The sequence below is a fragment of the Lonchura striata genome, chromosome 3 (assembly GCF_046129695.1).
Source record: "Lonchura striata isolate bLonStr1 chromosome 3, bLonStr1.mat, whole genome shotgun sequence".
NCBI classification, from domain to species: Eukaryota; Metazoa; Chordata; class Aves; order Passeriformes; family Estrildidae; genus Lonchura; species Lonchura striata.
Window position 1 is genome coordinate 39,141,672 of NC_134605.1, and position 25,827 is coordinate 39,167,498.

Genomic DNA, 25,827 nt, shown 5'->3' on the forward strand with positions numbered 1-25,827 from the left:
ACAGCTAAGGGCCGTGTAATTTGTTTTGGAAGAGTGGCTCTGGCTAATACAAATACCTTTCTTTGTAAATGAGTAACCAAACACTCAGAGATCGTTCTACTCTCTGTTCCTGTGTTTATTCTCTCCATTTTGTATAGCGTAATTTTGCCAGAATGCACTTTTATCACCTCATTTTTGGACTTCCATTTTGCTATTTTTTGCTTTCCAAATGGAAGAAAACTGGAATTAATGTGCAACATTTCTAGTTACAAATAAAATAGGAAAATTCATTGCAAACAAAAGGCAATACCAGAAAGAAGGGTATCTTTTCTTTGTTTGTTAAAATAAATAATTTTTTGCACTATTGTTTTAAGTTAGTGAATATATTTTTAAAACATTTCTGTTTATATAACACTGACTTTGAGGTTTTCATAATATAACCTCCAAAATCAATATTATCTAGAAGGTCAAAGTTACATCAAGAAAGGAGAAAGCATGGGATAGAGGTGCAGGAAAAAATAGAGTATCATAATGGAAAGGTAAAAGAAAATAGGTTTTTTTTTTTTTTTTTTTTTTGGTTGGGAGATATTCCATTTTTGTGAAAATTTTGATAGGATTGGAACAATATGACACAGTTGTAGTGCATCTTCTTGTTGCCTTCTTCTTTGAGTGTTATCAGAGAATTATACTGTGGTATTTGATACATCCTGAACAGAAATAACTACTACAGAATCACCAGGAAAATTTATTAACCAGAGGGTATGCTGGGTATGAAGTCTTCTCTGACTAGTGTCCTTTCTGTAGAAGAGCATATTAATGACATTATTGCCTGCTGTCGATGAGAAATCTCAAGCAAATTTTTAGGTCTGTGCATGGAGCCAAAATTAATTCTGTAGTACTGAAAGTCCATGCAGGGTTACTTGGAAAGAAATGGTTCTTAACCTACCACATCAGCAATCTGTGCTAATACATCAAGTTCAATCATTTTGATTCACACAGTCCAGAACCAGGCATCTCTCAAGTGACCTTCATGGAAGATGTGCAAGCATATAGGAAATGAGTCTGGTCAATAATTCACTAAATTTGGTCAAGAAGAAACCTGACTGCCTTCCCTATTGCTGCAGGGATGTCTAACTTATTTTGCGTAACATTAAAACAAAGTGGTGGGGTGAGAACTTGGAACACGTGCTACAAGTAAATTCATCTTGTGAAAAGAAAATTTCTTTTGTCCTTTTTTTACACACAATTGAGGAAAAAAATAATGCCTGTTCTGCAGAGATGTTTTTGAAATAGAAAGATGTAGCATGACTTCCTTCAAGATCCAATTTAATTGGAAGGCAGTGTTGTCTTGGTTCAACAAGACAGGAGTCTGTGAAAGAGGGCAAAGCCTCCTGTGCAATGGAGAACGGCAAACCCCCCTCCCTCTGAATTACCAGGATCTTTAAATTAAAAGGCTCTCAGGCAAAGATATGGGAATGGGAGTAACAATTCTTTACTAGGAGAAAACTAGACAACAATTTAAAAAGGCAAATGCAATCGGTACAAACAAAACCAGTGAAAAAGTCCAGAACCTGAGGATTCGGGGTGCCAGTAGCAGTCCTGCTGGGACGATTGCTCCCCTTGCAGTGGTTGGTGAACTGCAGCTGCAGTGGTGATCTTTAGAAGGGTATAGTTTTCCTCTGAAGATCTGGTGGCAGTGGGGCCGGTCTTCCTCTGCGCCGGGGTTGCCTCCGAGCTCTGCTGCCGTCGCCTCAGCGCGCTCCGGTGCTTCGCTGCGAGTGCCGCCGAAGAGAGCTGCTTCTCTGGGAATCCCGCGAAGAGAGAGCACGAGCTGCCTCTCTCCCCAAAAGCTACCCCTTTATACCCAATAAAAGAGTGCTTGGCTTCCCCCTCTGGGTGGAACATCTCACAATAGCATGGTGTTATGTTACCAGCCCTGCATTGAATCAGTCAATGGCCCACTAACAAACCATTACCTCTTAGGAGCAAAACCGGTTCTTGGGAAAGATAACAAAACCTGTCCAACAGGTTTGCGTTCAACAGATGGCAAATAGAATACAAGCTTATCTTACAACCCAGGACAAGTGTAGTGCTGTCCATTTCCTTTGACTTCATCTGCATTGGATGCTCTGTGTGTTTGAAGGTAGAAGAGGTGCTTTCTGATGGACGCTAAATCCTCACTTTCCATGATGGTGCTAAAAAGGAGCTTGGTGCTGATGAAAGGATGACATTGATCAGCTTTTCCAAAGGAGATGTAAAGAAGATCAGGCCAGATCAGAGGGTGGTGGGTAACTTTTTATTTGCTTTAAGGAAAATAAAATGATTAACTGATTTTCCAGCAAGGTTCTATAATTTATCTTTATCTATCAGTTCTGAGAGAAACTGATGAGGAAGGGTGTTGGTTTAACAACCCTGAGCAGTGAAAGTGCTTAATCTACAAAGACAGAAATGGAAAGGCTTGAAGGTAACAGTCAAAGAAGAAACAAATGTGTAGCTGGCTGAGCAGGAGACCAAACAAAGGCAAGGGGCATGGGCAGCCCTCTGAAGCAAGGACTGGTTTTTATACGTTTGTAGAGTAGGTAGCACGGATGTTTCTTACATGTCGGCATTCTGTGAATATAAAAAGCTAATAACAGTGTGGGCTAAAGTGGAAATTAGCGAGGTCTTTGCAGCACTGGGATTTTTTAAAATTAATAGTTCATGGATGAGAGCATAGAGGTGGGAGGATGACTTTCATGTGCACACTGCTCTCCTGCAGGCTACAGAGGTGAAAGTAGCATCATATGGACCCAACCATGAGGGTGAATGAGAGAAAGGAAGAGCAATGTGAACATAGCTACTTTTATGGATGACATGCAGAATATGACCTTGAAATGACTTTTTAAAGATGGCTTACTTTTGAGCACATTGTTATGGTTGAATCTGTTTATCCAAATATTGTGAATATGCTGCTATCATCTCACTCGCCTTCCAGATTTGTTATTATGCAGGTGCACAGACAACTCACACTGCTTATCCAGATGTCCTGGAGATACTGCAGTTCACTAATAATCAGATAGGTATGCAAGATCTCATAATATGAACTGTTGTATGTCCAGATTTATTTCTATTATGAAAATGTGGTATGAATTCTGACTCCAACAGATTGGGTATTTTCTTGCCATTTCACATTGTCTTTACATTTCACTTTCAGTATATTCCATCGCTTCTCAGTTTCCTCCTACAAAACAAATATAATAATGGAATGTAAATTTAGCTCTTCCAATCCTGATTATCTGATTATACAATTATTTTATTTCTTTTACTAGTATTGTAGATATAACTCACATCCTGCATACTGCAATGTCCCAAAAAATACCCTGATCTAGCTTTGTGTAAGGCAGCCTGAAAGAATACTAGACAGACTTTTTACATCCTCTTTTCTACAGAAAAACATTATCCCAATGGCACACAAGAAATTGTGCTCCCAGATCACACAGTGAAATGGCTCCACAGTGATGGACTGAAGGAAACTTTTTTCTCAGATGGCACAGTAGTAAAAGTAGAAAAGTAAGTCTTGTTTAAATAACAGGGATCACATTTTAGACACTGATATAACAGCACTGACATTCAGAACTGTGGTTGGATTTTGCATAGTTGGGAAATTTCCAGATGAAGGGGAAAAGGATTTGTAAGATAACAAGAATTTTGCAAGAACACGGCACTGAAAATTCACTTCCACCTTGAATGATAGGTGATGATTCACCACTGGTAAAATTACTGTGAAATATTCCTCATTTAGTTCCATGTAACTTTACACTGGCCAGAGTAGCTGGGAGATCAGCAGTTGTCAGTGTTAGCTATATGGGTACTAAAGGACTCAGGACGAGGACTCCTGAGCTCTATTCCCAGGTGTTTGGCTCCCACTCTAATATTGGGCGAGAATTGAGATTGTCTCAGTTGGTTACAGCATGGTATAACCATGCTATTAAAACCAAGGCTGTGGGTTTGATCCCTGAAAGGGTTATTCAGTTAAGAACTGGACTTGAGAGTCCTTATGGGTCTCTTCCTAGTTATATTCTGTGAATCTGTATTGTCTCTCTATTCCTCCATACAAAATGAGAAAAACATCTTTGGGACTCTTATATGTCTCTTCTGAGGAAGAGGAAGGATCCTGATGTAAAATAGATTTTCTGCTTGCAAAATGCCTTGAGATCCCTGCATGAAGTAATGTAAAATTTGGATCTCACCATCCATTAGCTATTATATTATGTATTGAAGTCTTTTTGTGTGACCAGATTTCTAATGCCATTCTATGTAAATCCTGAGGTTTTCCACTTGACGTTATTTTCCTATTTCATTGAGCTATGTTAGACAACTCTGTGAGACAGGTTAATAAAAGACAGTTTTCTCCTCACTTCATTCATTCCTACTACTTTCAGCAGCAGAGATAAACTAGTGGTGTTCAGTGATGGCCACAGGGAGATTCATGCTGCGCAGTTCAGGAGGAGAGTACCTGGATGGCACTGTGAAAGTTGTGTTCTGCAATGGCAGACAAGAAACCAGGTGTTCCATTGGACAACTCCAAATCAAGGATGAGAGGGTAATCTCATCCTAGAGAAGAAGTGATTCCTCCCTGCAGAAGGCTGCGCTGTACCTATGTAGCTCAAAGCATTTTTTTATCAAATCAGAATTGTTAGGAAGATCTAACTTGTGAAAGTGAATGGATGGATCTGTAGGGCTGAAAGTACTTTGGCTCAGCAGCTGGTGTTTAGATTGGAATAATGTTACCTGAATGAAATTAAGACTGAAGGAGATGCAGTCACACCCTTTTTGTATATTCATTAAATATTAAACATTAAAAAAAACACCCAAAGTACTTTTCACCAAAGTGTTTCTTTCATGGTACTGATCACTCTTTCTCTAGTTTTTCTGTAATTTTATTGTGAAATTGACTATAATTAATAACTATGTTATAAGAACCCCAAATGTACATTCAGTGCTGCCTTATGCTGACTAGAATAAATCTGCATGGGGTATTTATTTCCTGAGTTAATAATCAAAAAATGTGGGGAAGTGATTGATGTCTTCTGTTTGTTTGGGTTTTTTGAAGCAGAATTTCCCAGTGTGTATCAAGGCTTATCATGAGCTGGACATTAGACCAAACCCTGAGCAGGAGTGGAGAGAACAGTCACAGCTCTGGATGTTCCTTACAACCAAAATTACTCAAAATTTATATGATCAGAATCTAAAAACTCTGCCTTATGCATTTGAAAATAAAATTTAATGTTTATTCCATCCTATTGATTATTTGGATCAAAGATCTGGATCTTCTGAATCTTTCTTCTTCCTCCAGCAGTCTTTCCTCTTTGTTGCTTTGTCTTTGAAATAACCTTTCCCACTATTGCTTTAATGCTTCAGTAATGCAAATATATTTCTGGTCAGTGAATCTCTCCATCTGTAAGGTTCTTTGGATGGTACTTGATACTTAGAGGGATTAATAATTTATCAGCTGTTGCTTTTAGCTGCCTTCCCCATAGACTGCCTGTCAGAAAGCCACAGAATAGTTTGGGTTGGAAAGGACCTTAAAGATCATCCAGTTCCAACGCCCCTTGCCATGGGCAGGGACACTTTCCACTAGACCAGTTTGCTCAAAGCCCCATCCAACCTGGCATTGAACACTTCCAATAAATTTTTCCAAATCACTGAAACTCTTCTATTGTAGAGCTCAGCTCATTACCTGCCCTCTGACTGAGATACCAAATTTTCTCCTTATGCCCTTCAAATTCCTGTAGTAACAAATACACTCTCATAGCATGCTGCTTTAGCCTTTTCTCACATCTAAGTGCAAAAATTGCAACATTTTGGAATTGCTCTCTCTTCTCTTCTGTTTCCCAGGGCTCACAATCAGCAAATCACCACTCAAATTGCAGAGTATCTTTCAAAGAAAGTGCAAGATGCACTGCTGGTGTTGATCATACACATACTTCAGTTTATCAATTTAATTATGAAGATGTGATCATTTTGATATCAGCTGGTGTAATAATAAAATTGTATTGTTTTCCCTTAACTGCTTCATAACACTCCTGCTTTCAACTACAGAAATAGTTAATATATTTTATTTGTTTTGTAAAAGAAAACTCTAACTAAGATAAAATCAAGACATAATTCTTTTCTATGTGTTTCAGTAGGAATTCCAGTTTGTGCTACCTTATGCTGACCAAAATAGGTTTATGTTGATCTTTTTTCCTCAATTAAGCATCATAAATAAAGTGAATGTTGCTAGTGTTTTCAGTTTGGCTGAGAAATTAGATAGGATACCAATGTTTTATAAAGGACCATTTTTTATTTCCAAGAATTCCTCTAACAAAAGGTTCCTGTTCTCCAGTTAAAATGCTGACATTCTTTTTATTTCTGTAGTAAATCAGAAAACAGGCTTTGCTTGCAGCTTTTAGCCTTAAATCACTGTTTACTCCTTGCTTCATTCATTAAGCACTCTTGACTCTAATTTCAGGAAAAATTTTGGAATAATTTGGACCTGCACAATGTGTGACACATGGGGAATATGTGCAAGGCAGTCCCTAGAGCTGTACACAAGGGTGACCCTACTGAAGATTTTGTAGCACTTTTGCCAGCCTGTGTCTGACCATGGTTTTACCAAGACTCGTTTTTCCAGGTGATATTTTATAGTATAATAATGAATGGATTTTTGACATAAAGGGCACACAGTGGATTTGGAAACAAGGAGGCAGGAAATTCACTTGCATGAATGACAATCTCTGTCACGTGTGTTATAACTGAGAGTCCTTCATAGATGAGCTCTGACACATCCCACTTTGTTTTTGACAGGTTGATTCTCACATCCTCTCTCCTCCACCTTCCACTTGCCTCAGTTAACCAGAAGGATGACTCTATCATTTACAGTTCACAACTGTAGGAACAAAAATAACTCCAAAATAATCCAAATTAAGTGTGACTGCATATTGTGCTTAAACTGTAGCAACACACAGAGCTGCTTTTCGATGGTTTTTGTCCTGGAAGATTTGCAATGAAATTGTCACTAATCCTTCAGGGAGATAGAACACATTTGGGTATTACCACTTTTGTCTTTTCACAGGTTTTCCTCGCATTAGCAAAGACATGCTACAGCCAGGATTTGGCCGCAGTTTTTTCACATTTAGAATATGCTGTGACTTGTGAACAGAGCTAGTTCCATTCAGACAGCCAGTGGTGTGGGCCTCTGGTCCATATCAGAAGAAATATATGTGTGATTAGGTCATAGCTGCAGAAGTCAGGTGTAGGTAACCACCAACTGAGCTGGGCAGATTTGTGTGGAGAATGCCTAACCTCCTGGGATTTGTTTATTCTTAGCTTCACCTTTTGTTTGGAAAGGTATTTTGGGCACAGTATTTTTTTCCTGCATCTGGGAAGTCAGTGTTTTTCTTGGAAGTGCCCTGGCAGTTTTCTTAGTTAGGACAGGCACCTTAGGAATACATCCTCTTCAGCGCAGGTTGTGGAGAAGATGCAGAAGTACATTTGGCCATTTTTTCATAAGCAAGTAAGCCAGGCACTCTCAGCAGCTTCGCTCCAGGGCACACACCTTCTGCCAGCCTTCATCCCAGCTACTTGGTTTGGCCTGGAAGTGTCAATCTGCTTGTAGTTCAGCAGTTCAGCAATACTGTGGAAAAGGTTTCTTACAGTGTCATCTATGGAACAGCCTAAACACAAGGCTGGATTTTGGTGGAGTTTTAAAAGCCAGGGTTTGAATTTGTCATAAACATTCTCATGGAGATGGAACTCCCACAGCTTCAAGATATCTCTTGTATCATAGTCACCTGTGTTCACTTCCATCTTACTTTAAGATGACTATCTTTGCACTGCTGCATTACTGGCACATTAACTCAGTATGTTACCCTGCTCTGAGCAAACTCTCTTGGCTAAGGTCATAAAGCCCAATGCAAAACAAACAGTAGACAGTAGAGAAATGCCTATTGATTTCAATTCTCTTTTCCTCCTCTGACATGTACTGATTTAACTCACTGATAATCTTCTGCTCTTCCACCGATGAGCTCCTCCAATTCCTGAGGAGCAGGGCATATTCTTGTCTCATCACTTCCCTCTCAAAGAAATAATGTTCCATAGAAATATACATTAATTCAAAATTAAATACCATTTCCCACTGTCTACAGTGGTAGCAAGTGATGGACCCCACCTATTTTTATTAGTAGGAAGTGCATTTTGTGTTACATTGCACAGAGCAATTCTCATCTAGACAGTTCATGAAAGGTGCTCCTCCCTACCCAGCTAGTTCAACATACACAAGGCTCAAACTAAAGACCTGTCCAGCTGGGTGGTGGCATAGAGGAAAAATGCCAATGGATCTGTAGATTTTTTCTCTCAGGTTTATTTTTCTGGAAACCTACAGTGGTGAAACCCTACAGTCTAATTGTCCCTGAAGATTAGACTCCGTATTTAGGGCAGAGTTTGTTAGATGAGAGAAGTATTTGATCTGAGGACCATTCTGAAAAAGCATTTACATACCAACCCTCACCTTCTCTCCGAAAGTAGCAAGCAAAAAAATGTGAATACAAAGTGAATGGTCTGTATGCTAGACAAGATCCTTTCACATCCTGTTATTGTAGTGGCATGATTGCTTTTTATTTTCAGGTTGAGTTTTAGACTCCAGAATGAGTAATCTCTGCCTTCCAAACAACTACAGAAAAAAAGAGAAAAAGTCACATTTGGATATACTGCTGTGAACAATGTGCAGTTGAGTTGGGGAAGGATAGTTTTCTATGGAAAAAACCCCGTTTATTGAAATGCAAAACTTTTTTTCCCAGAGAACAAATGTAATCTTTTGATAGCTTTAATTTCACTTTAATTTTCTTGCTTTGAAAATATCAGAATATCCTCTTTTAATTTTTTAAGAGACAATGGTTCAGGAAGACTTTTTTAAAATGTCAATTTAGTTTTAAAACTAAAAGCTCAAATATGAAATTAAATGCTTTGCCATTGTCAAAATGTAAATTCACATAATTCAAGTCAATTCAAGTTTCACAAGTCACAGAATAGTTCAGGATTCTAATCACTTTATTTGAATGTGGAAAAAAAAATCTTTTGGGAAGGAAAAACATGTTTCTCTCTCTACTCTCACATTTGGGACTCTCTCCTATGATGTACTTATGTCATAGCTGTCCAGTGCATAGAGAAGTGTCCAGAAGGTTTTTTTTCAGGAAGGCTGGGAAGCAGGACATTGGGGTTAGAAGCTTAAGGGTACCACAGGACTTTCTTTCCTGTGAATCCTTTGCTCTCTAGTGTGTGGGTCAAAAATAGTCCTGGACCATCTTACATTCTGTAGTGAGGGAATTGTTGCCTAAAAAAAGAAGGGGTTTGAAGCAAGCTTTAGTCCAGGGTGGGAGGAATAAGGCTCCTATTGGAAAGAGGAGGCATCATTAATGGCTGAGACTGTGGCCAAAATTTGAACTTCTCTAGACAATGTCTTTTCATATAGCAAAATAATATGTAATTCTCTATTCCAATATTAATATGTATATGAATATATTTAGTGATGTTCTACAATTAGACCTGCAGTAACCTTCAATCTCAGTTTAAAACTGGTGTTGGAAGGGAGGCAGCAAGATCTAAACTGCACTGGGATTATTCCTGAGCATCCCCTTATAGATAAAAGACAGACTGAAGCTGAATTATCCTTAGTGAGAGCTATCCTTGAGTGAGGGTTTATAGGGAACTGGAGATAAACATGGAAAGCAGTTCCTAAAGTATGATCATGATGTGATAGGCCTTACATAAAATACCATGAAGCAGAAGTAGCCTTGCTGTGTCTGTTGCAGTCAGTCATTCTTTCCAGCCCCAGAAATTCGAGGTTGCTGCTGAGCTTACATACAAACCTAATGTGATGATCCCAGAAAATGATGGTTATTTTTCCTTCTGCTATATTTCCTGGGAATTCTTTCCTTTGCCTTCTTATTAAACATGTCACATGCTAAGTAAAAAATGAGTAACAAACAACAAGCAAAAAACAACCAACCAGAAAAGAAAAAAGACAGACCAAAAAACTCAACCATACCAAACTAAACAAGACTTACAGGTTCAAATCCTGGGGCAAACATTCTTAAATTAAGAAAAAAATCATGTAGTTTGTCACAGCCATGGTAATAATTTGGATGAGTCACCTTACAGACTGCAGTTAGCTTTGTCTTTTCTGCACTGCTCAACAATGCTCTTAGCAGTGTTTCTGCTATAGAACATGCAGCCAGTGCGTGGTAAACTGTGCCATCACAGTCTCCACTAGGTAATCATAAATTAAGCTGTTGATAATGTCTGAACAATGAAGATTTCTTTGGTAGTTTGTTCGTATCACCTTGTATTAATGAACTTCTTTCATACCTCTGGCATTCAGGGAATTAAATTAAACTTCAACATTCAGGGAATGCCAGTTTACAGGAAATTGGCTTACCAAACCTAGATATAACAAATGTCTGCTTCTATTTCCCAGATAATTAAGTGCCAAGAAAGGAAAACAAACCACTTTAACTAACAAAGAACACCTATCAACTTTTGAGAAAGCTGTATCACATATTAGCAGAAGCTCTGGAAGTGCAATTATGAAGCACTGACACTACGATTAGGCATCAGTCTAAATGAATGAAGATAAATTTCACTCACTTCACTATGTATAAATGTGTGCCCAGGTGAACCCTCATCTTTTCACCAGCCTTCATTCCCAATGGGTTCTATGTTCTGCCCCTTCCTTAATAATTTGTAAACCCACCCGTAAGTTTGCAGACATTCTTCCACAATGCGGAAACTACCACAGCTGTCTCTGACCATGCCCCAGTATGACACCCATATTCTGCTGCTGCCAAGCAACACCCAGAAGCAGAGAGCTTGGAATCATAGAACCAGAATGATTTGGGTTGAAAGGAACCTTAAAAACCATCTAGTTCCAACCCCTCTGCATTGGGCAGGGACACCTCCTGCTAGCCCAAGTTGCTCAATGCCCCATTCAGCCTGGCCTCTCCCATCAGGAGAGCAGAATGCCATTCTCTGTGACATTGTGGAACACAAGAGCATTCAGTAGATAAATATCAACAGGCTTATTATCCATTGCCTGACTTAGAGCTCTTGAAGGTTTCAGGCACATGACTGAGGAGGGATTCACCTGGGTACCCCTGCTAGACTGAAGCAGGGCTCGTGGAGTCTTTCTTGGCCATGAGAGAGCAGATGTCTCATGCCACAGCAACCTCAACTACCATTTATTTTCATACATTTCAGTGAATATATGTTGCTAGCTGCCTAAATATTTTTTATATATACTATGCAGCAAAATCCCTACAGCCTTTCCAATAAACAAAACCATATACGTTTTATAACTGTGTATTGGCCATGCATAACAATGTAAGTGACAATTTTCATTTAAGTCATGTCCAAGACTGCTTGGCACCTTTATATTCATCCTGTTCCAGGCAAAGGCACATTCATTGCATTGCTGCCTGTAGCTGTGGCTTTCATTCCCAAGGTAACAGAACTTTTCCTCATGGTCCTTGTGCAATGGAAGAGTTGTCATTCAGGAAATGACTACATAAAGTCTTGTCAAAAGTCAAGAGTGAAAACCAGCTCCTTAAACCACAGGCCATAATGTTCTATCTCCTGTGCTGATTCAATGTCAGTGATACTGAGGTCTCCAACAAGATCAGAACATCTTTTTGCTGCTCCTTTGCCCCAGACTTTTATTGCTGAGCATGGCTTCATGTGGCATGGGATATCCCTTCCATCACTCTGTCTCAGCTGTCCTCGTTTTGCCACCTTCCAATTTCTTGGGCACCTGCAACCTACTCACTGAGGGGGAAGAGTGGAGACATAAAGAAAACCTGAATGTTCTGCAAACACTAGCCAGCAATAGCCAAAACACTGGTGTGTTATCAGCACTGTTTTAGTTATAAAAATCTGAAACACAGCACCATATGGGCTGCTACAAAGAAAATTAACTCCATCCCAGCCAGACTCAGTACAGAAGTAAATAGAGAAACTACATTAAAGAAAAAAGCCTATATAGTGTCTAGGTAGGGGTCATCTTTTTGTTCTGAGGTTGTAGAGCATCTCATGTAGCAGTATCCTGACTTCTTTATTGTTACAAATAAAAAGTTATTACATTCACACAGATGAGTTTTCCATCATGACATTGACCTCAGAAATCCTCTTTGCTTCACTTGCCATTGAACATCACTCTGTCACAGAGAATCAGAGGAGGATTCAGAAATGCAATGAAACATGATGCTGTGTTTCTTTATGAGAAGGAAGCAGTGTGGGATGAAAATCAGCAGCAGCCTAGAATATCCATCTGTGCATGCTGGGCAGATAGGAGGTTGTCAGGATCCTTCAGCCACAATAGTTTTGCCATTTGTATTTCCAACAGAGAGATCAACAGCATGTCTTTGAGCTGACAGGGCAAAGGTGTAAGAGAAAGCTGCACATGTGAGGCAGCCCGCCTGTCACCTTCTTTTCTGCCAGACATAATGAATTTTACTTTATTGTATGAGACCTGGAAAAATGCTCATCATGTGAAAAGCCATGAATCAACACAAGTGCAGTCTAAAGGGGAGTCCAGATGGTTAGGAACAGAAACATAAGAAAGATGGCAAAGTAGCATGAAGTTTGTTGCTGTTTAAAAGACATAACAATTTGGGGATTTTTGTCACACAAATTGTGTTATTGTTGTCACACCCTGTGGTGTCTCATCTTCCTGCAGTGGTGAGTAACTGAGAGGAAGTAGTTTCAAGTTATCTCCATGTCAGGCAACAACTTAGCTACTTAAATGTAGTTTATTTCCAGAGGCAGGACTAGCCTTGGACATGAAGAGCATTTGTCTGCAATTCCTTTGGTGCTGTCTGCCTCACACAGAGAATCTGAATGTGCCATTACCAGTAATGAACATGAGGTCTGTACATTGCTCTCTCATTAAGACGCAGTGATGCTGCACAGTAAACGTACTGTAACACTCTTCTCTTTGCAGTAAAACACAAAAATCCATATCTAGAAACAATATGGGTAAAACAAAAGAGAAATTGAAATGAGATGAGCCACTGCAGGATACCTGTAGGTCTCAAGAACTTATTACAGTGTAAGCCCATTTCTCCCTGTCTCTCTGTGACTTGCACTGCCACCTGCACTCTTCTCGTGGTGAGGTTCCCCATGGCCTGGCTGCTCATCTTGAAAACAGCTCTGTCATCCAGGGGGATGGGAAAGAGGGCCAAGGTCATAATCACTGAAGTATTTTGTCTTGTAGAGGGCATCTCTTTTAGGATGAAGTTGCTGTAAGTGGTGACAGAAATTTTTGAGACAGGAAAATTAAAAGAGAAAGAGTGCTGCGATAGGGGGATGACATGGGCAGATTCACAGCTGTCTGCTGACCTAAGACAGGTTGGTGGACTCGGTGGTTAGTTGATTCTGTGGTGTGCAGATATGAACTGCAGATATAGCCAGTCTATAGGCTGACATGATTTACAACATGTGTTAAAGAATGAAGCATAAAAACAACATAAATCTTTATAATTAATGGTCCCATGAAATGATGTGTGTAAATTGCAATCAACTGAGCAACCCCAGTTGCTTCTTCCATTCTGCATGTGGTTTGACTGTAAAGCTATACCAGGTCTTACCTACAGAAACAAAAAGGTGAGGACTTAAGGAATCTTGCTTACATTTGTTAAGAGTTTATTAATTTGTTGGTCATCGGCATGAAAGGGTAAAGTCAGATAATCTACCCTTATAAAGGTGAGATGTCAAAGGAGGTTTTTACTCGTGAGACATTTGCATTATAATGGCCTTGAAATCTGTTCCTTTACCATCTTTCTGGACACAGTACACACTGGAACCCCCTTGGAGACATGCCTGTAAGAAGCTGGCCAATTTGCTTTACCTCCATCACTCTGACCCTGTGGATTACATGTGTGTTTCCTGGGAGTGGGGTCCTCCATTCTCCTTCTTTGCAGTAGCAGGTGTCCCAGGGGAGCTCTTAGCCTCGAGGTATTCCACTGCTCCGTAGGTCACCATGGACAGCACAAGCACAGACAGTACAATGTACGTTTTGATGTAGACTTGAAATTTGGTGCTGTAAGCAAAGGCGATGACAAATCCAACTGATTCCCAGAGATGGTAATTTGCAAAGGCAGCCTCCTTGTTTTTCTCAAATAAAATGCCATAAAGTGCTGGAAGGAAGGAAGGAAGAAAGGAAGTAAAAACATGTCTTGTGAAGATTAAATCTGAAACCACATATTTTCTGCAAAGGGAATAAATAGAGCACAATGGGGAAGACAGACACTCCCTCATAAAAGTCAGAGAAAGGAAAATACAAGCCTTGTCTTGAAAAAAATTGTTGTGCTTCTGTGAATTGTGACAAGTAAATAACAAAACAAACATGACAAAACAGAGAACATGGAAGAAAAGGGGAACAAAATGCAAGGATAGAAGAAAGGATGTGATCTATTGAAGTAAGATGGCAAGACTTCTTTTTTGAAACTATTAGCTACAAAAATCAATGGTTTTGCACTGAAGAACAAGTAAGAAAGGAGAAAAAGGAGGCCTTGACATTGTAGAGTCTCTGTATATAACTATTGATAAGCTCATACCAAATCCTTACAGGCTTTCACAACATGGGCCCAGATTAAGCATGCAGGTAAGACATGTCTCTCTTAATCAACCATGTTTTCAAATTTTCAGCTCATGGATGGGTTAGCAAAAAGAATACTCTTGATGCATGCAGAAATTCCAGGCAGCAACTGGAAAACTTACTTGACATTTCAACTGATCATCCTAATGCAGTTGTGTTCTCTGGGAAGCTCCCAACGAGCTCAGTCAGTTGTCCACCCACCACTGGGATCCAGGGAGGGATTACAACGTCCAGGTCTGACTAGTGAACCACACAGGGAAGGGGAGAGAGCTTGCTTTCCTCTGGGTGCTGAGCTAGCACCATTGGTGATAAAGAACAGGGCATTTACTCTGACTCAGACGTGGTGTGCACAGAGGGAAGGAGAAGACTATAATGAACTTTGACTCTTTTCATCCACTTGTCTAACAACACATCTGTTTTAAACATGTACATTCAGCCAAAAGGCAAAGAGGAATGTAAAGTTCTCTGAAAATCTGAGTAGACTCAACTACCCCTTCAGTTTTGTTAAGTAGGGGGAGACTTCATCTGTATGAAAAAGCTTATCTGTCCTGATGACTGCAAGAGGACATTTACTGAATTGTTTCAATTTAGGCATAATGGAAAATCTGGACAAGTGCATCACAAGATGTACTTAGCTCATTAAACTGGCTGAGTGGAGTGTAGATAAGATAGTACTTCATAGTTTTACCTAATAAATGAAAAAGTGAAAGTTAATACAAATTCCCTGATATGCCCAGTGTTATCTTCTGGAAAGATATTAGAAAGGTTTCTGATACCATGGCAGTTGTGTGTCTAAAGGTTCTCTGGTTTTCAGCTGGTACATGTTTGGTATTTTTAAGCTAATTGCCTGGATGAGCTTCAGCAGGACCTGCTGGTCTGAGTGAGTGGAGAGGCTGCTAGCTCTAAAATTTTACAGTTCACTTCCATGTAAATTATCCTGGGTTTTTTGCCATTGCCTATTTTCCTACTCGTTCCCCTGGTACTAGTAGCATGGGTATATAACAGGACTGCTGGAAATTATTTGAGTCTGGGCTTATTAACTTGTTAGACTCATATCCTTTCTAAAGACGCAAATCAGCCTGGAAAGAGCTTGGTTTTATTGTAGTCCACCTGATAGTTCCATGTTACACAATTGTTAGCCTCCAGGTACAATTTTTGTCAGTGGGTAACATCAGCATCTGTGCTCAAGTTAGGTAAGAAAGAGCACCACACACTCTGAAACAAAGTAGCTTTCATTGGACATAAGTAACAACATCCACACATGAACACAAACATGTCAGGAAATAAGATTAAGTTTTATAGACTCACACCGTGAGCCTACATATCCTCTAGGGGGTACTCGAGTATTAAATATCCACAGGAGCACAAAGCAACCCAAAGAATGCCTTAAGTATGTGGCACTGTGCCATTTATGTATTCCCTGGTTAATCTACTGGTGCCCAAGCAGTACTCATAGGAGCATAGCAAAGGAAGGACCACAGACCTTGTAAACCAATGTTACTTTGGAGGTCTTATCTCACCTCATAGTCTTTGATGCTGAGAAATTATTTTGAAATGTATAACTGTATAAAACTTTTGAAGGAGATAAGACATTTAGTCCTATGTGGGTATGTCAAACTGAAGGTCCTATTCTGGGATGCAGCATTTGTGGGGTAATGTCACTGCACCTCTCTATTAAGGTTTCATGTCATCACTTGATGTTTCACTGTAACAATGTGACAAAGCGATCTTTGTGTAATTTTATAAATAGGAGCTGTGAAACATCTGAGTAAGGTACAGACCAAAAAAAGATACTCTGCAAGGAAAAAGAATATTTGGGTGTTTTCCTACTGTGAAAAATTTCACACAAATGTGAACTTTTCACAAGTATCTTGGAGGAATATGAGAATGGAGATGAAACAGTGAAACAGTGAAACAGTGCTGTAGAGATTAATCCTGTCACATAATTGCAGAGCTCACTCATCATCAAGTAAGCATGAGGCATTGTCCACTGTCTTTGCCTCCTCTGTGAGGTTTGGAAACTACAGTCACTTCTCAGCCACCCTCTCCAATACTTAAGTCCTCTGTACTTACCCCTTTTTTCCCTAATGTACAGGTACATTTTTGTCAGTTATTCAGGGACCTTACTGAGGAAACATGCTCCTCAAGGATATCTCAAATGTATGTAAATCTTAGAAGAGAGAGTACAAATCCAGCTCTTTTCAGTGGTGCTCAAGAAAAGTGGGCAAGAGGTGGTGGGCATAAGTTGAAATATATGTGGTTTCCTCTGAACATCAGGACAGTTTTTTCTACTATGATGGTGACTGAGCACTGTCCCAGGTTGCCCAGAGAGGATGTGTAGTGTCTGGAAAATATCAAAGGTCCTGAATAAGTGGCTGTGCCTGAGTGGCCCTGCTTGAGCAAGGGAGTTGAAGTCTAGAGATCCTTCCAGCCCTAACCCCACTGTGATTCTGAAAGAAGCACAGTATCCAGGGACAAGGCTTTCTAGATAAGATAGAAGCAGGACAAAGTACAGGTCCTTTATCCCAGTGGAAGACTAAGACAAGTTCTCAAAAGTGTTAGGAAGAAGGTTACAGAGCAGTTAGAAAGACTGTGACTGAAGAAGGAAGTAAAGAATGAACAGCTTTACTTAAGAGAGAGCAAATCCTCATTGATATTCTCCTTCCATGACCATGAGTATTATCAAAAGCACTGATTTAAAATTTTTACCTAAGGCACAAGCCTCTGGTAAGGATGTGAGATGATGAGAGGGTGTCCCTTGATGAATGTACTAGCTCTCCTCTAGGGCATATGAGCTGGAGCTGCTGGAGGGGCAAAGAAGGATGCTGGCCCTTGTGTGTAGGGGCAGGGACATCTGCTTGCAAGGACATCACTGTCAGTGCCAGGCAATGGACTGCCATGTTTTCCATCTGGCTCTCCAGGAGGAACATGACACTTTATCTAGTGGGTGAAATCTTCTAAGGCCCTGAAACAACCAAAGGGATCAGAGGAAAGAAGGCCAAGACACATAATCTGATGTGTGCCCAGAGGAGCACTTTTCCTTGAAGTGATTTTCCTTGATGTGATATAATTCCAGCTTAAACTTTTGCTTATGCATTGTGTGAGAAATATTATTCATTTTGATTTCTATAAAGGCTTCTGCCTAATAACTTTATCTGGTGCCACTAGTCCTGTAATTAGGAGATACAGTAAATTTCATGTCACATTTTCCATACAATTAATTACCTTACTGACAGCTTTCCATACTTGACTCCTGTCCAGGCCAAAGATTTCTAGCTTTTTAGTCTTTCTTCAAGGAGAAGTGCCCCATGACCTTGCTCCTTTTTATTGCCTACTTATGCGTTATCACATTGGATTATGAGTTTTGAAATGGAGTAAATCAGAGTTGTATGAAGTTATTTGGCTGCATAATATTGCTTTCTGTGGTTTTCTCCTAAAATTCTTTTCAATATCTCATAACAGACAATTTTCTTCTTCTTTTGTTCCTGAGCTTTCAGTTAATTTTCATCCAGAGTGCTCTCCTTTATTGCAAAAGACAGACTAAATGCATTATTCTTCTTAGTTTCTAAATTACTTTGAAATACTTATACTCCTCCAGAATATTTACTCTGAATACCCATTACCATCTTCTGCAGTATTCTTCTCTCTTCATCTTGGAAAAATTAGTTCAATGAGTATTTTGCATTCATACTCCCAACTTGTTCTATTTCTTCTGCTTTCCAGTGAGTTAACAATTTTTTAGATGCTGTCTTAAAGCCATTATCATTGTTATGCAGCATTGTTTCATAGATTCAAACATGCAGACTCTTATATCTTGAGAGAATACATTTCATTGTCACTGGGACTTACCATTAGTTTGTGTTTGCCAGACAGCATCAGATACACCCCAAAGACCAGGGATTAAGAAAAACACAGCAAGCTGCTTGGGATCAGGTTTCCAGAGCAGTACTGTTATTATACAGCCTGTGTTCAGAACTGCAGCTGTTGATTTAGAAGTAAATAAAGAAGAGAAATATAGATGCAATTATAATTAGGACAGATTGTGGTAGATAACAGTTTTTTATTCTACCCCCAACAAAAGCACAAGGCAATCTTAAAATCTTTCTGGTTCATTGAGCTTTGTGCTGACTGAGTTGATATCACATGAAATACAAGACAATGCAGGCCTTTGACAGTGTCTAATTCATAATTCTTAGCAGTGTCCTGAGCTGAGAGATCCTCATGGCTGATATGGTTGTAGCCCAAAGGACACGAACCACTGAGTAGGAGAAGGAGCTTCTGAAAGGCTTGCAGTCACCATGCGAGGCATGTGGGGAGAGGGGGCAAACACCCTTCTGCTCTCCTTGTCTTAAATGAAGTTTTTATTTAGGGACAGAGGATTTCTAGAGGGTGGTTTTGGGTCTTTCTTTTAAAAGTGGTTTGTAAATGAGTCACATTTTTTTTTCCTCCCACAGGTGCACATTCACAGGCTGAGTAAATGACCACTAAACAGAATTGAGAGGTTCAGAGGTCTTACATTCCTAATGCTACAGTTCTGGGTGAGATTTAATTGTTTATTTCTACTATTAAGGGGTTTTGTTTTTTTGTTTTTTTATATCTGAGTTTTATAGATTAAGACACACACATAGAACAGACAGAGGAATCTTTGAGCTAGTGACTATAACAGAAAGCGCTCCAAATTTCTTCTTCCTTGTCCAGGTTTAAAATTTCCTGTGAAGAATATGCCTAGAATGTCTTGATGCATAGTGATCTATTCAGTGATGTTTCCAATAATACAAATTATTGCATAGTGAAATAAGGTATTAGTCCACTTCAGTATGCATAATGCATACAGAGATACAAAATATTTCTTGGTATTTTTTTATGCCTCCATTACTCATTGGAAAAACATTCTCTGGAGGGGGAGATGTTCTTAAATATGCAAATCTTTTCTCAAGGCAGCATGAAAATTACTGTCCCATACAGAAGCCCTTAAATTATTCTAGCTTGATACATGTCTTTCTTCTATTTTTCTCGCTATAGAACAAGTAGTAGAAAGGACAGCAGGGCAACCTTTAAAAAGTTTCCTGAAATTTCACTCAAATTTCCAAGTTTGTAATTTCCTGAGACTCAGAACAACAGTGACTTCTTTTCACTCCATCAGGTGAGGAGGGTTCAGCCCAGTGGAGAAATCCTACTTATGATGGTGTAAGTCTCAACATCTGCATTGTAAGTCAATGCATTGACTGCATCAGAGCTATAAAGCATCACAGCTATAGGGCACTTTCTGCATAGATAGAGCCCTCAAAAGCAGGCTGAACTTACATCACCAGCAAAGTGATAGGCAAGGACAGCAATACAGTGGGCTGAGCTGCCTCTCTTCTCATGAATGAAGATTGGGAAGTCTGCCTCTAGACTGACTTTGGTTTTAATTGTAAGCTATCCCTTTGTATATGCAAAGGAGGGAGTAGTGGATGTGATTACATGTGGTGATCAGTCATTCAAGAAATCTTTACATACCTAATGCAAATAAAAGTTTTCTACCCGTGAACTGGGAGATCTTTCCAAAGAGCAGAGAGCAGAGGGAATTTATGCCTGCAAAGCAGATCATCATATAGCCAACGTAGTGTATCCCCAGGACACAGGTTATAAAACTCTGGAAGAGAAGGGATAGTGGTGTCACATAGTGTTTGGTAAATAGACAGCATGGACAAGATAAAAAGAACACAGCTAGAGAGTTTGCTGACAAGTCCCTGATGCATTGACATAGCTGGCCTTCAGTAGCAACTTTGCTACCCCAGTTCCCAATCAGACTGATGCCATGCAAACAGGGGAATAACAAGCAGAACAAATCTGAGCCATGCTTGCTGTACAAATAATACTCCTTAAAGTAGCATTAGGAATTTTCTGCCCTTCCCATCTTAGCTCAGGAGATGTAAATTGACAATTTACACTCTGGTCATGACAGAGCAGTTCCAAAAAAATAAGAAGACTCTTCTATAAGAGCATATAACCAGTGGAGGTTGCCATGGAGTGCCCCTTTCAATCTCTTCCAACACCGCAGTAAGTGCACCGTCCTATTTGATTTATATGCAAGGTTTGAAAGCCTTAAGCATGAAAGAATCAGCTCAGGAAGGTTGCCCTCTTTCTTTTGAGGCTTTCTCAACAAATGCCAGGAGAACACACCTGCTGCATGTCTAGGTTTGTCGAGAAACTGGAGGAACAGAGGTGGTTTTAATTGCTTCAATCTGTCAGGCTCTGGACCTGTTGCAGTAGTGACTGGTGAGGGCTTTCAGCCAGCCATGTTGAGGACTAACCTTCTTACCGTAAAGGTTGTCAAAATAAAATATGTGGAATGTGGCTGACTTGCATTTATACAAGCTCTAGGGAAACCAGAAAAGGAAGGAAGATATGAAAGCTTTGCTGGCTTCTGGCTTTTCTCCCAGTTTGCTATTTACTACAAGGTGAAGAGTTTGAACCTGTAGCTCTCTGCTGTGGCATCCACTGGTGAGTTAAGCTCTCTACTGCATTCATTTTGAGGCTGTTCCAAGGGACATATTTACTGCTCTTTGAAGATGTCACTCAGAGGTCATTCACGTAGAAGTAAGCAGTAATTTTGCAATCCACAAATCATCATTAAAAACATCTTTATTTGACAAGTAAATATTGATCAGATGTAATAGTAAGATGCAACAGCACAAGAAAATCAGACAGAAACATATTTTCATTTACATCCATACCTTTGAGTAGTCACCAGCAAGAAATGCCTGTTCAAACCCACTGTACATTGTCAGAGGGATTAGAAGACACTGTCTTTTATCTTTAAGATGCCGGAAAGTTGCTAGGAACGTAGACCAAAAGGATGATGCCTCTAGTTTTTCTTTCTCAGTCTCTGTTTGGTCAGATTTGATCTGGTCCAGAAATATAATAACCAGCAACACAGCTAGCACACCACTAGCTGAAAAAAAACAAAACAAAACAAAACAAAACAAAACAAAACGTTCATGAAAACCTGAGGAATGCTGAAAGAATGATAGGAAGTCGCTTGCTGCTGTTACTGTTCTGACTTGGTGCTTAGCTCTCTGTGGGATATTTTGGCAGCTGCCTCAGATTCCGCTTCAACGTGAAGGCCATTTCAGTATAAACAAGAAGGCCTGATCTACATTCACATCTTCTGCATACAGCTGTGCACTGGCAAATCCCCTCAGCCCAGCCGTGGCTGGGCTGTTGTGACAGCCGCCGAGGGTGATGGCTCTCCCTTCCAGGGCAGGCCAGGGCATGGCGCTGGGAGCCGGCCAGAAACAGCTCCCGCGGGAGCTATCACAAGGCTCTAAATCAACAAGACAGGGGAGTATTCACTTCCAGTGCCAAGGTTTTCATGGCTAGCAGGGCTCTTCTTTCAAATACATGGAAAGAAAAATAAATGCTGTCTTGAAGCCCAGTATATTTTGTGCCTTTTTTTTTTGGCTCAGAACCATGCTTTGATATGGAATATATGCTGTTTTGAAGATGATAGTGAGCAGCTCTACTTAACTTGAAAAGATGGAAGTTACAGCTTTAAACCCATAATTTCCGAGCAGAAGCAGCATATAAAAGAATATATAGAGTATTTAATCAGAAAATTATCATGTATCTATCAGTCTAGATTTGTTGCTTGTGTAGAGAATCAAAACAATTTTTTTCATGGTATCAGGAAGATAACCATGCCTCATAATATACATGAGACAACCATTGATTCACAACTGATTGCTTCATTATGGATGCAGGGCATGATAATGTTTCCTCACTTATACTGACTAGAATTCCATCCATGGAAAGAAGTACAGTTCAGAGTAAGATGAGAACCAGGCACCTCTTTCCATCCATTTTGCTTTTCTAATGTGCCCCTATGTTGTGCGTATGGACATTGTCTCTACTGTGAACTTTTACTATCCAAATACATCAGCAGATTTATAATAAATTTCCTTATTTTTTATTGCTTATTATTTTTCATCCATGTGTCCTAGGATTTCTCCAGCATCCTGGTTCTCCACTGTGGCTGAGATGTAAATCCTTTGTGATTCAAGTCATTATTGGCTCTGCCATAGTGTTTATTAGTACTTATGGACTAATTGCTGGACTTAAATAGGTGAGAGCAGGACACCCACATTTCCAGAAAAATATATATAACAAATATGTTAAATGAATCAAGGTCAATTATAAGAGATAATGGCATGGCTTAATAGCATGTGGTATGACCATAAATAGGAACATTCACAGTCCATGAGAAAGCAAAACAGCGGAAGAGCTATCCCTTAATGTCTCCACCCAAGCTGGGCAAAATAAGTATTCAACCACCAAATTGAGGACACATTTAAAAAATGTCTGTGAATGAAATATTTAGCCAGTTACTTTCCCTTGAGGTAAGAAAAGACATCTCTTTTATTAAAGGCTTAAAAGAAAAATGAAACCCCACTGACACAGGGTCAGGAAGAAGCAGGGTTGCATTCACTTTGCATGCACAAACCCTACGGGAGTGCTGTATATGTTAGTAATCAAATTTAAATTTAAACTTTACAGACAAACATGCCTTTAGCAGAAAGTCATCAGCTCCAGTACATTCTGGGAGGAGAGTGGGGGCATATATTTTACAGTTTCCCACCAATTATGAATGGAGGATGAGGACAGAGAAGAGTTTTCTGCAGTGTCCTTGTGCACTGAGACCTGGCCCTGCCTGGATCACATACACTCTGTTGGAGTGTATGGCAAATTCTATGCTTCTGTCTCAGCACAGAGACTACATCTATGTTCAGAAGCTGTGAAAATATTTTGACAGAGCTAAGGTGTACATTGCCTTACCAGATACTTTCCTTTATCCAGAGAATAAATTCTTTTGATTAGGATACTTTTTGTAACTTTCCTCACCCAGCTAATCCTTGCATATCTATTTATTTCTTTTAATGGCATCAGCTTCCCTGTATTTAATTCTTTTCTAACCTTGTGCAAGGAAGGTCTATAGCAGCTGTAGTTACTAAATGGGAGATATGCCAATTTGCCTGGCTGAATTTGGGTTACCACACTGGGCTTCAGCTTTATTCCAGGTGAAAAATTTAAATAATATCTTTCTCCTTTAGATAAATATGATACTGCTCTGGCAAAAAGCATTAGAACTATTTAGGAAGGAGTTGTTTATGGCTCTCACATATCTCATTTTCCTTTAAGAAATTGAATTGAAGGAGAAAGTCAGAAATCTGCAAAGCCATGCAAGATTCCACTAGTACCAGGCTCTCCATCAGTGATACTGATTAAAGACTGTGTGGATTACTCACCAGTATAGACCCCTACCAGTGTGTAGATTAAGGAGTCAGAGGGTCTTTCTGACCCAGTGCTGTTATTGGCATCAGTCAGGCAGTCGTATGCTCCACAGCATTCCAGGTCTTCTTCTGAGATCTCCCCTTAGTAAGAGCCAAAAGAAAGGCAGGCCAGTGAAGAGATAAGGTAAGTGCACACTATGTGCAAGGACATGAGGATATAAGGAATCTAATGCTTAGTGACTGGTCCTGGTTTCAAGCCTTTCCTGATTAGAGATATTTAACTTCAGAATCCCCATTTAACACACAAAAATTTGGTTTAAGAGAAAAAAAGGAGACTCTGAATTAATGGTTACATGAGGGCAGGGACTAATGTTAGAGGCTGAAATCTGAATCCAAGCTCATTTTGTGGTATTCAAAGTTTGGGTATATATTTTTATCTCTTAATCATAATACCTCACGAGATAGGTCTTTAAGTTTACACCAGCAAGGGACTAATGGACTTCATTTCTTACAGCCACCTCACATTTTCCCTCTCCAGATAATTTCTGTATATACTATAGGGACAGAAACCACCTCAAGACATCTTTTTTTTTTTTTTTTTTTTTTTTTTTTTTAATAAATTCCAATTATGATTACTCAGTATTGCAGTCTTCCAAGTAGCCTGCTTTTCCTGACTTTATTATTTTACTACTGCCTTTATAATTTTCTGAGAGCACACTTGAAACTAACAGTTCAGCAGGCTTTGGAGTAAGACCTTTGCTTGGTGCAGTCCTATTGTTTTTGTGCAGGGCATATGTCAAAGTCTCAAAAACACATGTACTCACACACACTGTCACCAGCACGCTGTGCCCACTTCCTCCAGTACCCTATTGGTAAAGAATAAAGGCTAGCCCAAAGTGTAATCCTGAATAAACCATCTACTGGAGGAGGATCCAAACCCCACACAATAATTTTAGTGCTTTCACTGCAGAATTTGTCTCTAGTCCAAGCACAATAAAGGGAAATACAGCTGTACTTTGGCTGATTCCTTAAGGAAGAGCTTATCCATAATTTTTCAATTAAGCTTATTGTGTAACTACTTTTAGTGTATTTTTCCTGATTGCTTCCCATCAAAGCTGCTGTGATGTGAATCAGCTGTCTAACCAGCTTCATAAACAACTTCAGGTTCAACATAAAATAAAATGTAGTAATGTAAAGAAAATTATTACCTTATTATAGTCACTATTACTACAGACCTTCAGCAAAAAATAGACAAACAGACTTTCAGCAAAATTGCCATATGCAAAAGGTGAGTCACACGAGTGAAGTGTGGAAATGTGTAAAACAAGTTTTTTATTGGTTCCTGCATCATCTGAAGATGAAGCTGCACATGCAATTAGTCATATGCAAGCTGCAAGGCAGGATTTGCACTGTTTCTCTTGAATTAAAACTGTAAGATTGTTGAGTGAATAAGGATGACTCTTGTAATTTACACTGATTACTGTCTTCAGTTCTGGTATTACCTTATGGTGTAACTTTGCTTTGCTGTGTCTGGATGCAGTGGTGCAGACAATACATCAAGAGTAGGTAGATGTCTGAATTTTATGCATTTTGATTCCCCAGATACATGCTGTATTTTTCCTACTGCTCAGCGAAATTATACATTTTAAGTACATGAAAATATGAATGGATGCCTTTGCACAATTCTCAGAGGAGAGAAAAAGAATTGCATGACTGGAGATTCTTACCCCCTCACCCCAGCAAAGAAGTTCCCTCTAGATTAAAGCTGTGTCTCACTGAGAAGGCACAGTAGTGAAACTCATGTTATAACTGCTCATCACTGTCATGGAGATGTGCAAGGCCTTTGGCTTTGAGAGCTGTTCACAGGAACACAGCATTTTTTGAAATTCTATGTAATAGATAAAAAAA

At 39.5% G+C, this 25,827-nt stretch overlaps 2 protein-coding genes across 2 annotated transcripts in view; one reads left to right on the forward strand and one right to left on the reverse strand.

The window, feature by feature from the left end:
- Positions 1 to 419: 419 nt before the first annotated feature.
- LOC144245975 (centrosomal P4.1-associated protein-like) lies at positions 420 to 4,587 on the forward strand (the record flags this gene model as incomplete). The annotated part of the gene is given in 7 exon segments (XM_077781756.1): positions 420 to 518; positions 2,123 to 2,263; positions 2,954 to 3,038; positions 3,408 to 3,528; positions 4,401 to 4,466; positions 4,468 to 4,553; positions 4,556 to 4,587. Coding segments are annotated over 7 exon segments (630 nt in total), but the record flags the coding sequence as incomplete, so codon positions are not given.
- Positions 3,091 to 25,827, reverse strand: part of UNC93A (unc-93 homolog A) — a 28,531-nt gene continuing 5,794 nt past the window's right edge. The window contains exons 4-9 of the mRNA XM_031504528.2: positions 23,935 to 24,060; positions 21,367 to 21,584; positions 20,147 to 20,282; positions 18,497 to 18,628; positions 13,898 to 14,186; positions 3,091 to 3,199 (exon numbers count right to left, since the gene is read on the reverse strand). Of these exons, the coding sequence (XP_031360388.2) occupies positions 13,921 to 14,186; positions 18,497 to 18,628; positions 20,147 to 20,282; positions 21,367 to 21,584; positions 23,935 to 24,060 (878 nt within the window). The 3' untranslated portion in view covers positions 3,091 to 3,199; positions 13,898 to 13,920. The remainder of the gene's footprint in view (positions 3,200 to 13,897; positions 14,187 to 18,496; positions 18,629 to 20,146; positions 20,283 to 21,366; positions 21,585 to 23,934; positions 24,061 to 25,827) is intronic.